Source organism: Heteronotia binoei, chromosome 20 (genome assembly GCF_032191835.1).
Source record: "Heteronotia binoei isolate CCM8104 ecotype False Entrance Well chromosome 20, APGP_CSIRO_Hbin_v1, whole genome shotgun sequence".
In the NCBI taxonomy this organism is placed as follows: Eukaryota; Metazoa; Chordata; class Lepidosauria; order Squamata; family Gekkonidae; genus Heteronotia; species Heteronotia binoei.
The window spans coordinates 23,429,229-23,442,622 of NC_083242.1; the positions used below are offsets into that span (position 1 = coordinate 23,429,229).

At 46.2% G+C, this 13,394-nt stretch overlaps 1 protein-coding gene across 1 annotated transcript in view; it reads right to left on the minus strand.

Annotated features, from left to right (window-relative positions):
- The window catches only part of DNAH3 (dynein axonemal heavy chain 3), a 169,926-nt gene that overhangs the window by 58,987 nt on the left and 97,545 nt on the right, over positions 1-13,394 (minus strand). The window contains exons 36-41 of the mRNA XM_060261037.1: positions 11,607-11,848; positions 8,492-8,592; positions 6,514-6,619; positions 4,463-4,592; positions 2,926-3,162; positions 684-787 (exon numbers count right to left, since the gene is read on the minus strand). Coding sequence (XP_060117020.1) covers positions 684-787; positions 2,926-3,162; positions 4,463-4,592; positions 6,514-6,619; positions 8,492-8,592; positions 11,607-11,848 — 920 coding nt within the window. The remainder of the gene's footprint in view (positions 1-683; positions 788-2,925; positions 3,163-4,462; positions 4,593-6,513; positions 6,620-8,491; positions 8,593-11,606; positions 11,849-13,394) is intronic.

Here is a 13,394-nt window from a genome sequence, read left to right on the forward strand (position 1 = left end):
CTCCTTTTCCCCTTAGTTTCTGCATACTGAGTCAAACTATGAAATAAACTATTTCTCTGCCTGATCTAATGATGCTTCTTCCCTCCTGGATAGCAGCTCTCCATGCTCTGATACCCAAGAGCTTTCCTAGCTCTGATACCCAAGTCCCTTTGCACCACTGGAAACATGGGGGATTTTCTGCTTTCAAGGGCTGTGTGCTCTCCCAACAAGCCTCACCTCACCCCTTACAGGTTTCCGGGGGGTGTGTGGTATTTCATATGTGTGTGCATGTGTGTGTTTGCACCTGGAAGTCATGTCGACCTTGGTGACTGACCCCTACTGAGGCCTGGAGAATATTCAGAGAGGTGGCTGAATAGAGCCTGCCCCTGTCCTCTCAACTGGGTACTTTAAGGAATTCTCCCATCCAAGTACTAACCATAGTCAGCCCTGCTAAGCTTCTGAGATCTGACAAGATTGGGCTTGCCTGGACAATCCAGGTCAGGGACCCCCGTGCAGGTTTTGACACCCTGGCCATCTTCTTAAATGCCAGACTCTGTTCATTTATGATGCCTAAGAATGGTCTTTGCTCCTGCAGTTCCACCCCAAACAACACACAACAACCTATCACTGTAACATCTTCCACTCTCCTTTCGTGAAACCAGGAACCACCATAGTATTCTTCACCAGCCCTTCTAACATCCCACCTTTGTGCCAGCAGCAATAGTTTGCTCTTCTTTCGTGATGTATTCCGTCCACATGTTCCACTGCCCGCTGGCTTGTTTATGAAAATAAAAGTCATAGACGGTCCCTGAGGAAGGAATGGCAATGGCGGAAAGTTATCTATAATGATCCATTTACCGTAATTTTCACTCCATAAGACGCACCTGAGCATAAGACGCACCTAGTTTTTAGAGCCGTTTGTGTGAATTTAGAGGCATTTGTGTGAATTTTTTGCAGTATTCGCTCCATAAGACGCACACACTTTCCCCTCCGCTTTTTTTGGGGGGGGGGGGAGTGAGTCTTATGGTGCAAAAAATACAGTAGATTAAAGTGACCTGTTTAGATTATAGTGGTCTGATACATTTTTAATCTTTTCTCACCCTGAAAGACAAATAGGAATCATCTGATGCTGCTGAATTACCTCTCTGGATACTGCAACTTGGAATCTCTCCAAGCAGCCAGGCACGAATACAACAAGAATTCCAAGTGCATTCACAGGGCCTGTGAGCCTCTTTTGACATGTACTGTTTACCTGACAGGAAGACTAAGGACTCCCCACCCCGCGTGTGCTCCTATTGATGGCTCATCAAGAAAAACAGGGGATCCATCCTGAATTTGCTTACAAGTAAAAGGAATGTAGAGTTTGTACAGTAACCTTCTGAGGGTAACCTTGGGGGAGTCGTCTTCCATTCAGCATCTTTTCAGTAAATATTGTTATGTGCATTCATAGCCTACCAATGAATTGAATGCAGAACAACAATCTTGCTGCTCCTCTCCTGGCTCTACTGCTCCTGCTTCCTCCTGATCAGAGGTGGGGAGGTGGTGGTGGTGGAAATTGTATAAAGCAGGGGCGGCCAACAGTAGCTCTCCGGATGTTTTTTGGCCTACAACTCCCATCAGCCCTAGCCAGCACGGCCAATGGCTGGGGCTGATGGGAGTTGTAGGCAAAAAAAACATCTGGAGAGCTACCGTTGGCCACCCCTGGTATAAAGGATCGTGCAGCTGATTGCTTTAGCAAAGACGAATCCATCTAGCTAGACCAGGTGTCCCTGGTGTGGTGCACGTGCATGCTGTGGTGCTCCATGACACCTTCTCTGGTGCCTGCCAGATGTTTTAGAAAGTGGGTGGGGCGTCTGCCCAAGAAGTCTTTTGATTGGCCGCTGGAGATGTGATGGGCTGTAGAGATGTTTTAAAACACTGCTTTGGCAACAGCTGCTACCACAGCACAAGCATCTTCACCGTGTGACTGAAGTAGTTGTTTTGTAGATGGCTCCGCCTCAAATGGCAGCCATTGTGTGATACAGAGTGTTGGACTGGATGGGCCATTGGCCTGATCCAACATGGCTTCTCTTATGTTCTTATGTGACACAAAGTGCTGGACTGGATCGGCCATTGGCCTGATCCAACATGGCTTCTCTTATGTTCTTATGTGACACAGAGTGTTGGACTGGATGGGCCATTGGCCTGATCCAACATGGCTTCTCTTATGTTCTTATGTGACACAAAGTGCTGGACTGGATCGGCCATTGGCCTGATCCAACATGGCTTCTCTTATGTTCTTATGTGACACAGAGTGTTGGACTGGATGGGCCATTGGCCTGATCCAACATGGCTTCTCTCATGTTCTTATTGTGCAGGTGGTTCAGAACTGCAAAGTGCCCACAGGCTCAAAAAGGTTGGAGACCCCTGAGCTAGACCATCTGGTAGTTAAGGCCTTCAGGAGACTGGTCTTTCTCCGAGACCTTTTAACGAGAGAAGTCAGGGATTGAAGCCGAAGCCTTCAGCGTATAAATTGTACACTCAGTGACTGAGCCCTGGGCCTTCTCCTGCAAGCAGCTAAAAAGCTAATGTATGTCTATACCGCTAAAAATAAGGTTAGCATCTTTCACCGTCTCTGGGGCCCACAAAAAAGCTACTGCCTACAGTAGGTTTCAGAGGGTAGTCATGTTGGTCTGCAGCAGAAGAATCAGATTCCAGCCCAGCAGCTACCGAGGGATCAACAAGATCCTCAGAGTATGAGCTTTCAAGAGTCAACGCTCCCTTTATCTGATGAAGGGAGCGCTGAGTCACAAAGGTTTATCCTCTGAACATCTCATTCGTCTCTAAGGTGCTGTCAAGACTCAAATCCAGTTCTGCCCAAACCAAACAGATGATCCCCCACCACCACATCGTGTAATAATTACACCCAGATTTTTAAAAGCACCTCAGCACTTTGGGTAAACACACCTCTTTCTGGAAATATATTGTTTTTGGTTAACTTCACACTTTTGGGGCGAGGGTGGTTATCATCCGCTCCTAATAAGATATTTCTGAAAAAGACATCAAATTTCTTCCTGCTCTCCGCGTTGATGGTGCCCCCAATGGTCCACACCAGTGCAAAAAGAAACAGTCCCTGTAGCCACAAGGTGATCTGCTGACTGGACATGGTTTCTGTTTCTTCATCGCCTGCTTGGTTTATTTCATCTATAATGGAAAACGGAAAGAGATGATAAAGACAGAAGGCATAATTTACATTTACAAACCCAAGATATCTATTTCTTTCTGAGATTTTAAATTCATGTTTCAGCTCAAGGTCCCATTGCAACATGCCAATAATTTCAACCCCTGCGAAAGAAAAGAGAAGCACGACACCGTAAAAATGCTAAACAATAAAAAAGCAACAAACAGCAATAAATAGCGCAAAAGAGCTATTTCCCCAAAGAACATCTGCACAGAACTATTTTTGTTCACTTGCCTCCAAAATATCTTTAATGGAGATATGTTTTCATTGGGATACAAATGAAGAAAGGAACCCTTCATTTCATTACGACTGTCGTAAAAATGAATACAAATATCAATGAATGAGCATATATCATTCTTTTTATTGGTTCCAGACAGTCAGATTTAGAGAGGCTGATACACAGTGCCTACACAGCAGCAACATCTCTGTACAGAAACTAACCACGGGGATGTGCCTTATACGTGGCATAGGGTGAATATACAGGCACTTCTATTTTTAATTTACAAAATGTGGATCTTGCCCTTTTTGCCCAATCAGGGCCACCAAGGTGTAAATTCCAGTTGATTCATATGGCTGTTTGGCATTGGCACAGGTTAAAAACTATCACCAATCAATCTTAGTTTCAGCCGATAAAATATTTTGCAGCTCAGAATAAACAAAAGAGAGAGAGAGAGAACCTATTTGCAATGCATGACTGACAAATAACTCACTCCTCTGCACTCCTTGAGATTATCCAAGCGCACCAAAAGTATCGAGCTTTCTGGTACCTTCAAGATTAGCATATTTATTTTGTCATTAAGCTTTTATGGATTAGGGCCTAAACCGGTCAATCCACAAATGTCTTTAAGGGAGCTGCCTCTCTAGGATTTGCTGAGTAGCTGGCCAGAAGGCTAAACTTGAACCCAATATTTGTGCTTCTTCCAGAAACAAGAAAGGGCAGAAGAACTTAGGTTCACGGCATGCAAGCACCACAGGGAAATTTGCTTGCAGCGAGATACAAAAACTGGGATAGGAACGGAGACTTTGGCAAGGGTGTGACACAAGGAAAAATCTAACTGGTTTACAAACGTCAGCCAAGTTTTTTGTAGATTCTTTTGCGTTTGCTGTTTTAGAATGTAAATCGGTCAAGGCAGGGTTTGTCCAACATCACTTTCATACTTTTTCCAGGAAACAAATAAATAAGAAGATATTTGCAACACTTCTATGTAACATTATGGCACATCAAGGCGGGCAAAGAGTGGGAGTTTAGGGGGAGGACCTTACCAAGCAAACAGGTATACAGCTTCATCATGGTGAAGGCCAGGTGGATGGGTGAAGTCTGAACAAGGACTCTGCAATTGTGGCGAATAAAATCCAAAGAAGGCTGAACCAGCCACATGAATAAGTCATTGATCTGCAAACGAAAAGGGGGAAATGGTTGCAAAACACTGCAGTCGTCACACTAGTAGGGGCCGCCTGCCACTCAATGAAAGGAATCTGAGAAACTCTATGGATTAAGCAACGGATTGATTAAGGAAATGGAATATATTAGCATTGTGCTACAGTGCGGAACAAGCCCTGAGGTGGGGAACAAAGACCTACTTTGCATTTTAGATGATGCAGGTTAGTGTTGAAGCGGGCATCAGGATTGGACTAGATGGACTGTATAGCCCCTTCCAACTCTGTAATTAAGTGATTCTACTTTGCTTTACACCAAGTCAGGCTGTTGGTCTGTCTAGCTCAACATTGTCTACTCTGTTCTATTCTGTAGCAGACAGGTGCAAGGTACCTATTGATAGAAGCTAGTGCAATTTCTTTCCTTCCTGCTGTGGAGCAAACTCTGCTTCCTCTACCTTTGCTCCTTTAATGAGACACCCACTTAGCACCAAACCAACTTTGATTTTAACCCTACGTTTTGGATAGGCCAAAAATTTCAGGCACCTGGCATGTCTCTCTGGTTAACTTTTAATTCTGTGCCTTCTTTTTAAAACAAACAAACAAACAAAAAAACTGTCCTGTCCTTTTAGCTTCATGGCCAGAAGGCTAAACTTAAACCCAATATTTGTGCTTCTTCCAGAAACAAGAAAGGGCAGAAGAACTTAGGTTCAGGGCATGCAAGCACCACAAGCCGCTTGCATGCAAGCTGCCCTAAGCCCGCTTTGGCAGGGGAGGGCGGGATATAAGAATAAATTTATTATTATTATTCAAATCGCTGCTCCAGGCAGACACAGATATGGGAGGGAAAGCTTTGTGACTGACACAAAAGCCAGCCAATCAGCAATCTGCGCAGGCAGCTTTGTAACTGTTCAAGGATCAGCCTATCCGCTCACTTCATAGCCATCTGCAGCCAGAAGAAAGAACTGGTTGTTGCTGAGTGGAGGTCTCTGCCTGTATGGCTGATGAGTACAAAAAGGGATGGGTACAGTTGCCCGGCAGGTTAACCACTCAAGCTATGTCTATATGCCTGTCAAGCATCAATATTTCGCAATAATCAGACTTTTGTTCTTCAATCAAAAGTAGCTTTTATTGTTGAAACTCCATAGCTTGTCAAGGACAGACTCCTTGGAAGTAATGACGCACATAGCACTGCATAGTAACTTATAGGCATGGTTCAAAGGAAAAGGTTACAGATAACTTCAAAAGGATAACATAAAAATGCAAATTGAGTTGAGGGTTCAAAGGCTGCTCAATAGTATCTCTTTGTACCTAAGGAATGTCAGCTAATAAAAACATCTCCCTTTCTCACACATTCTCTGGGAACCGATAAGACCTGGCTGTGTGAATATGGGGGAGAGGCACTCTACACTGTTAACACAAGGTTATTCTAAACATCCTGGGTCCAGATGGATTTATTATGCACCCTTTGGTTAAAGAAAGAAAGCAGAGGGTGGGGGGAGAAGGGAAGAAAGCATGTGGAGTGTTCTGCTTTGTATCGGGGTTGTCCACGGACCGCCATTATGAATAACATATAGAAATGGCATGCTTGACAATGCCCCCTAATGGTAGTATATAACACTTCTATTTGTTTTCATATTGGGTTGGATCCTCTGGGGTGAGAAGGCTTCTGCCAGTCATAACAGACTCTTCTGACACAAAAGGCAGGAAGGAGAAGCAGTTTTAAGAGCATCCTGCTGCTTACAGGATGGCCCCTGATTCTGTGAGGCTTTTAGTCCCTGTGGTCCAACAAATCCCATAAGCATTGCTTTGTCCGTACACAGGGGGCTACTGGGGCAAAGGGAAGGGATTCAAGATCCAGCTCCTCCTGCACAGGATCCAACCAGTGATGTTTAAAGATGACATAATACAAAAATAACATAAATCAAAAATATACACACCAATTCTATATGGGTTTCTTGCAAGTTTGATGGCAACGTATTCATGTAAGAATCCTTCAGGGGCTTCCAGCCTAACTGGTGAGGTTCCATATAAATCATGCCACACCTGGAAGAAATACATTTCTTGTTGCACAGAACTGACTTGTTCCAGCAAACACAGACTTCAGACCATTCTGGGTCAGTGATTCTTCTGCACTACTCAGTTTTGAACTCTTGCCTAGAGCCTTTTAAGAGCTCCCTGCACTTCCGGATGAAACATGGGATTTAAAGGGTGACACTTCTTTCCTGAGTTCAATGAACACCTGTGTAAACCTAGCAGGAGGAAGGGGCTGTTTATGACATCAGACGATCCAGTGGGTGGAATCCAAAGGTGCCCTCCTGCCTGCGGTAGGCATCCTCTGCTCAAGGAAAAGTGAGCAGTTTAACATGTAGTGAGTGATGTGCTGCAGGAACAGTGAAATAATCAAGAAAGCATTATTTCACACAAACTTTTGTGATTAGTCGCACAAACAGAAGGATTACTGAGCTGCTGCAGAACCTATGGAGAGTAGTGCTCTTGTACAAGTGCTTGTGGAACAGGACTTCCAGATGTTTCCTATTTGCTCACAGTTCTTTGGCTCCAACCCAATGCTACCTTGGAAATGCTTCCTGTCCTTCCTGTCCTAAGGACACTTCCAGATACAGGATTGCATTCAGATCCAAGCTACAGTGTGTGTCATTATGAACACAGACCTTGTCAATGCCTGGCTCACAAAAAATGCATGTGGCTCAAGAAGATTTCCTGGCTCACAAAAAATGGCTCAGCCACAAACTATGACTGTTCCTTACACAGACTCTAAGATCAAAGAATAGACACATTCCAGTATGGAATCTGGGCATGCAGAAGTGGACCTACATTTTGGGCCCCTGAAGCTTGAACTATTATAGCGGTCCCTTCTCAACCAGCAACAATAGGGCAACATCCAAGAAGCCCCCAAGAAAATTCTGAAATTTGGCCAATTACAGGGACATTTTGAGGCCATATGAAACATGTATTAGAGCACATTCTAAGGTAAATATTATTTCAACTCATTGGCTTATGATTCTGTCACTAAAATAGCCTTATTTTAATAACAAACACTTGTTCCAGCAAACTCCATCAATTTTGTTGAAAAATTCACTCATTGAACAAAAAAAAGTTGTTTCAGGGCCCTTCCAGGATTAGGGGCCCTGAAGCTGAAGCTTCATCAGTTTCATAGTAGATCCCTGCTGGCATGTAGAAGAACTGTGACTGGCCCAAGGTCACCCAGCAGGCTTCATGTACAGGAGTGGGGAATCAAAACGCTCTTAGCCACTACACCCCACTGGCTCTCAATGTAAGCAAGTGTAGTGTGACCTATAGCGGGAACACCACTGATTGAGTGCAAAGAGGTTGGAAGACCACTGCTAGGCTTGAGGCTAAAGACTTTGACTGCATATGAGAGATGGGAGAGGAAATGTGTGTGCCTTAGGAATTCCAAGTCTCATCCTGGCAGCAGCAAACCAGAAATGAATGCAGCTGGTGGTTCTGTGGCCCTGGTAAGCAGGACCCTGAATCCAAGCAGTCATACATTGGTAGCCCACCAATACAGGCAGTCCAGCTTAGTGCCATTCAAAGTAAGTGCACACAACTATCAGGATCAGAAGTGGGGGAGAGAGGAAGGGAAGGTGATTGTAAGCCACTCCAAGACTCCTTAAGGCAGAGAGAAAGTCAGCTCTTCTGTTGCATTTGTGACATGCAAAAAAGAGCCAAAGGTCTGGAAACGGCACTGAAATAAAAGGGACCAGCACATTCCTCCATTATGGGGTGTGAGCCTATCAAATGTTAGTGAACTGGGGTGCAAAACAGCAAGGGACCAGGGCGAAGACTGTCAGAGCAAATACAAAGCAAAACCAATGCTTCCAAAGTCCACCCAGATTTTACAAGACAAGGCTAGGAAGGAATGGCACTCCTGGCTACCTGCTGACGGTTGCTGGGGATGCTTGTTCCAGATCTTCCGGCTCGAACATCAGGCTCATTTGGGAATTCATCTGAATGATCTCCCCACTCATTAAGCAGAGCTGAAAGGGAAGCGTCACACAGCTGTGGCATGCTTATTGATTTATTTATTGGATTTGTATCCCATTTTCATTTCCAGGCTCAGAGCAGGTAACGTCATGATAAAAACATTCCAAATCTAAGTACAATCCTTTAGTAATAAAACCCATGTCTTGTCGGCAAAATGGAGCAATCTGATTTGTTGGGACTGGGTGGGCCTGTGGGGCATCGACTATTGGCTCATCACATGTCCGTCACTCCCTCTGGACTCACATTGGCTGACTCTGCTCTCACCCGCCCACTGCAGGCCCAGAAATGTTGAATAAACAGCCAAAAGCAGTCTTACCTTAGAGACTACATTCCTTAGAGACTACATTCCAACTCTTTTCTGTGTCCTCTCTTGTCAACCGGCCTCAGAAAGGGCTGCAGAGCTACTGTGGCCTCACAAAAGGCCTCCCAGCACACACAGCCTCCAAAGGCCACAGAAATAGCCAAGGAGGCCAGGCCCTGCTAGGAGTGTTTTCTTATAGGCAATGGCTGCCACCTGGGAAGTGCTAGCCAGAGGCTGCCACTAGGCAACCCAGGCTGCTTTTGTCAGTAAAGAGAGAGGCCTCAGGTGAATAGAATGCCACAGAGACCACCCTCCAAAGCAATTATTTTCTCCAGGATGGGGAGAGAGATCTGTTGTCTGGAGTTCAGTTGTGATCCCAAGAGATCTTCAGGCGCCACATGGGGGTTGGCTACCCTATGTCTGGCTGCTTGCTACTCTTCAGCAGCAGCCCCTCTAAGACAGCCAGTGTGGCATAGGAGTTAGGGCTTCAGAGCACGGTCTGCCAGACCCAGGTTCTTGTGGAAGTCAATGACTTTCAGCCTAACCTACCTCACAAGGTTGTTATGGAAATCAAAGGGGGGGGGGGAGAATGATGTAAACTACTTTGGTTTCTCCCTCCTCCATGTGGAAAAAGACTGTCCTTTTCCTATGTAGAGGCTGCAGGGAGAGAGAAGGTGATGGAAAGCTGAAGTCAGAAGGGCAGATAAAGGGAAGGCAATAGGGCTGCCAACTCTAGGTTAGGAAATTCCTGGAGATTTAAGGGATGGGGCCTGGAGAGGATGGGGTTTGAGAAAGGGTGGGATCTCAGAAAGGTACAATGCCATTTCCTCCTGGGGAACCACTGTTGCCAATTTCCAGGTAAGGACTGCAGATCACCCAGAATTACAACTGCTCTCCAGATGGCAGAGATCAGCTCCCCTTGAGGTGGGGAAGGGACTGAATCCCTTCACATGTGAGTGGAAAGACAGCAAGGGTGGGAGGCACTCACCCAGAGCCTCTTTCTAGAGCCCAACGTATTTTTCTTCACAACAGGCCTTATTACTAGTAAATATGATAAAGCAGCCGGTAATATATATCATAATACACCATGTTAAAACTAACACTATAACAAATAACAATACAATAAAAGACGGCATAAACTCTGGGGGACTGGTGTACAATCTATCTGGTCTAACAAGGGAGGGGAGAAATGGGGGAGAAAGAGGAGGCTTATCAAAGATGAAACCTGTCACTGTCCTTAGTTATAGGCTTGGCTTAGTTCTCTGTGGAGCAGAATGCTTGGCCTCCTTGCTCCTGCACTTCCTCCAAGGTGTTCAGGGCTCTCTCCACGTAACCCCCACAACAATCCTGCAAGGTACACTAAGCTGAAAAAGAGTTACTGAGCCACTCAGAGAGCTTTATGGCTGAGTTGGGATGTAAACCTAGCCTCCAAAGGCCTAGTCAGTTAACTAACTTGGAGAAAATGATATATTGATGCAATATATTAACATGTTAAGCCAGCAGGCTGGATTTGAACTAGCTGAGTGGGGCCTCCCTGGTGTCAGGTTCAGCCTGCCCTAATTTCTTTCTTCTGAAATATGTTAAGTTTAGTTTCTCTAGGGCTTGCATGTAACTATATCTTGACAAGTGGGTGCAGGAGGGGGATGGAGGACAGAGACCTTGTTATACATACAGCATCGTTGCAAGGAGCTTGCTTATCTAGTTATTATAGCAACAGGCCCGATTGGCCTGAGAATGCAACTGTGACCTTGGAGGTGGGAAGCCTCGGAAGAGGCCTCGGGCTTTGAAGCACCAGCCTCTCTGGGAACCAGCAGACCCAAGGGGTGGGGAAATGTGAGGTCGCACTTTTTGCAGTGTATAATTATAACCCCTTTGATTTCAGGTTATTCTTGGCTTTCTAACAGAAAGTTGTATCCAGCTTTAATAAATCCTAGCCATATTAACACGAGCACGGATTTGTGGAGTTGATAATTGGCAGAACCTTGCACCTGGCACTAATCCAATATTCTAAGCGTCGGCAAGAATGGATCGTGCAATGTTGCCTAAAGCTAGCACAGACTTTTGAGTCTCCAGGGAGGGCAGCAGAGCAGACAGTTAGTAGCCAGGGTGCCCTCTGACCTTTCCTTTGCCCACTCCTGCTGCTGTCCCCTTGTCACCCAGAATGCTATTCTTGGGGATTCCATCCTTCTGGTCACTTCCCTTCACTCTCTCTTTCCCTCTGAGGGAGTGGACATGCTTTCTACAATCTCTCTCCATCCGAGCTTAGCTAGAAGCCTTGTCTGCCTTTCTTATCTAGTATGGCATTCTCTCACAGTGATGAACTTCAACTTCTAACTGACAAGCCTCAGTGTGAACTTATTCCTCAAGCAGCCAGACTCTAAAACTTCGCTGTGCAAAGACTCAGTTCTGCTTTCGCTAAGCACCACATCGCACAGCCTCTCTCTTTTAAAGTCCCTCCACCATCCCCAGAAAACAGCCCCATATCTTACTGCACTTGCCGTGATTGCCCATCTGAAGACTGGGAGCACCCCATTTAAAAAACCGAATTGGCCCAGGTGTGACTGGGCAAAACTGCCTTGGTGTCAGCTGGAACGTGCCTTTGAATCAAAAATGGTTCTTAGCCAGCTGCCCTTCTGTCCCCAGCATGGCTGCCTGATTAGGAGCTCCCCTAGAGAGCTCAAGACAGACAGAAACATGACTGGCTACCTTCTTGTTATCATCCAAGACCGTGTTCATGTTTTCAATCCACACAGCATCCACAGGACCATCGAAGACAATCCACTTCCTGTCCTCTGTAGTAGAACAAGCATGTTCTCTGAAGGTGTTGGCAAGGACACCGTCCGTCCACTCGTGGCTCACGGGGTCAAAACACCCATACAGCTGCCCCATAGTGATAGCTTTGGGGTTAATGATTCTGTATTCGACAGCAAACTCGCCTGTGGAGCTGTCTGAGGAGGAGATGAAAAAACAGGTTGCTTACCTGTAACTGATGATCTTCGAGTGGTCATCTGTGCAGTCACACACATGGGGGGTCTTGCCGTAGGCAACGAATCCATACCTCGGAGTCTCCAATAGCTCACTTAGAGCGCTTTTTGGCGCGCTTTCCACTCGCTCTGGGGAGCAGGCATCGACTGCGCATGCCTGGAGCGAGCAGGAGGCGCCATTCCCACTCAGTTTCTTCCAGCTGCTACTGACAGTCTACAGAGGTAAAAACCAAGGCAGAAAAAGCCAGCAGAGGGGAAGGCTGGGTGGGGGTGTGTGACTGCACAGATGACCACTCGAAGATCATCAGTTACAGGTAAGCAACCTGTTTATCTTCATCGTGGTCTCTGTGCAGTCCCACACATGGGTGACTAGAAAGCTGAAAGTCAAAAGGAAGGTGGGTGCTGGCAAAAGAAACATTTTCATACTTACCGCGTGTGCATGCACTCACCTGGGGTGATTTCAGTGGAAGATGGACCTGAGGACCGCTTGGCTGAAGGAGGCGTCCCGTCTGGCACGAACGTCCAAGGCGTAGTGCGAGACGAACGTGGATGGCGAGGACCATGATGCAGCAGCACAGATGTCCTCTCAAGGTAGGTGTTGTCCAGTTGGCGGAAAGGAAGAAACTGAGTGGGAATGGCGCCTCCTGCTCACTCCAGGCATGCGCAGTCGATGCCTGCTCCCCAGAGCGAGTGGAAAGCATTCCAAAAAGCGCTCTAAGAGAGCTATTGGAGACTCCGAGGTATGGATTCGTCGCCTACAGCAAGACCCCCCATGAGTGGGACTGCACAGAAACCACGATGAAGATTCTTGGATTAGGCGGAAGACAATCCACAGCAGGTTCTTGCCATGTGGAAGCTACTGGCCAAAGTCAAATCAGAGATTACATGCTGGTCACACTTCTGCAAGTCATTTCTTCTCTTATATTAGTCCAAGCCTTTCTGATTGTGTGGCAACATGAAGCCACTTAAACTGTATTTGGTGCATAAAAGCAACATTTTTAGAACACTCCTGCCTCACTTGCCGTTTAGAACTCTCCCATCTTTATCCAGATTCCCTTCTGTTGTGCAGCCTTCTGTTTGCTCCCCAGCAGCAAAACATGCACATGTAGTTATTCTAGTTGCAGCACTTTATTTAGTTTGCAGCAATCTGAAGGACTCAAAACTCACAACAAGGGAAAGTGACTGTCTTTCCTGACAAAAGAAAAGCTGAGCCCAGAGAAGAAGAACTGCAGATTTATACCCCGCTCTTCTACCTGAATCAGAGACTCAGAGCGGCTTACAATCTCCTATGTCTTCTCCCCGCACAACAGACACCTTGTGAGGTGAGTGGGGCTGAGAGGGCTCTCACAGCAGCTGCCCTTTCTAGGACAACTCCTGCGTGAGCTATGACTAACCCAAGGCCATTCCAGCAGCTGCAAGTGGAGGAGTGGGGAATCAAACCTGGTTCTCCCAGAGTCTGCACACTTAACCACCACACCCAAACGGGCTCTTTTAAAGGTAGGATTCGTTC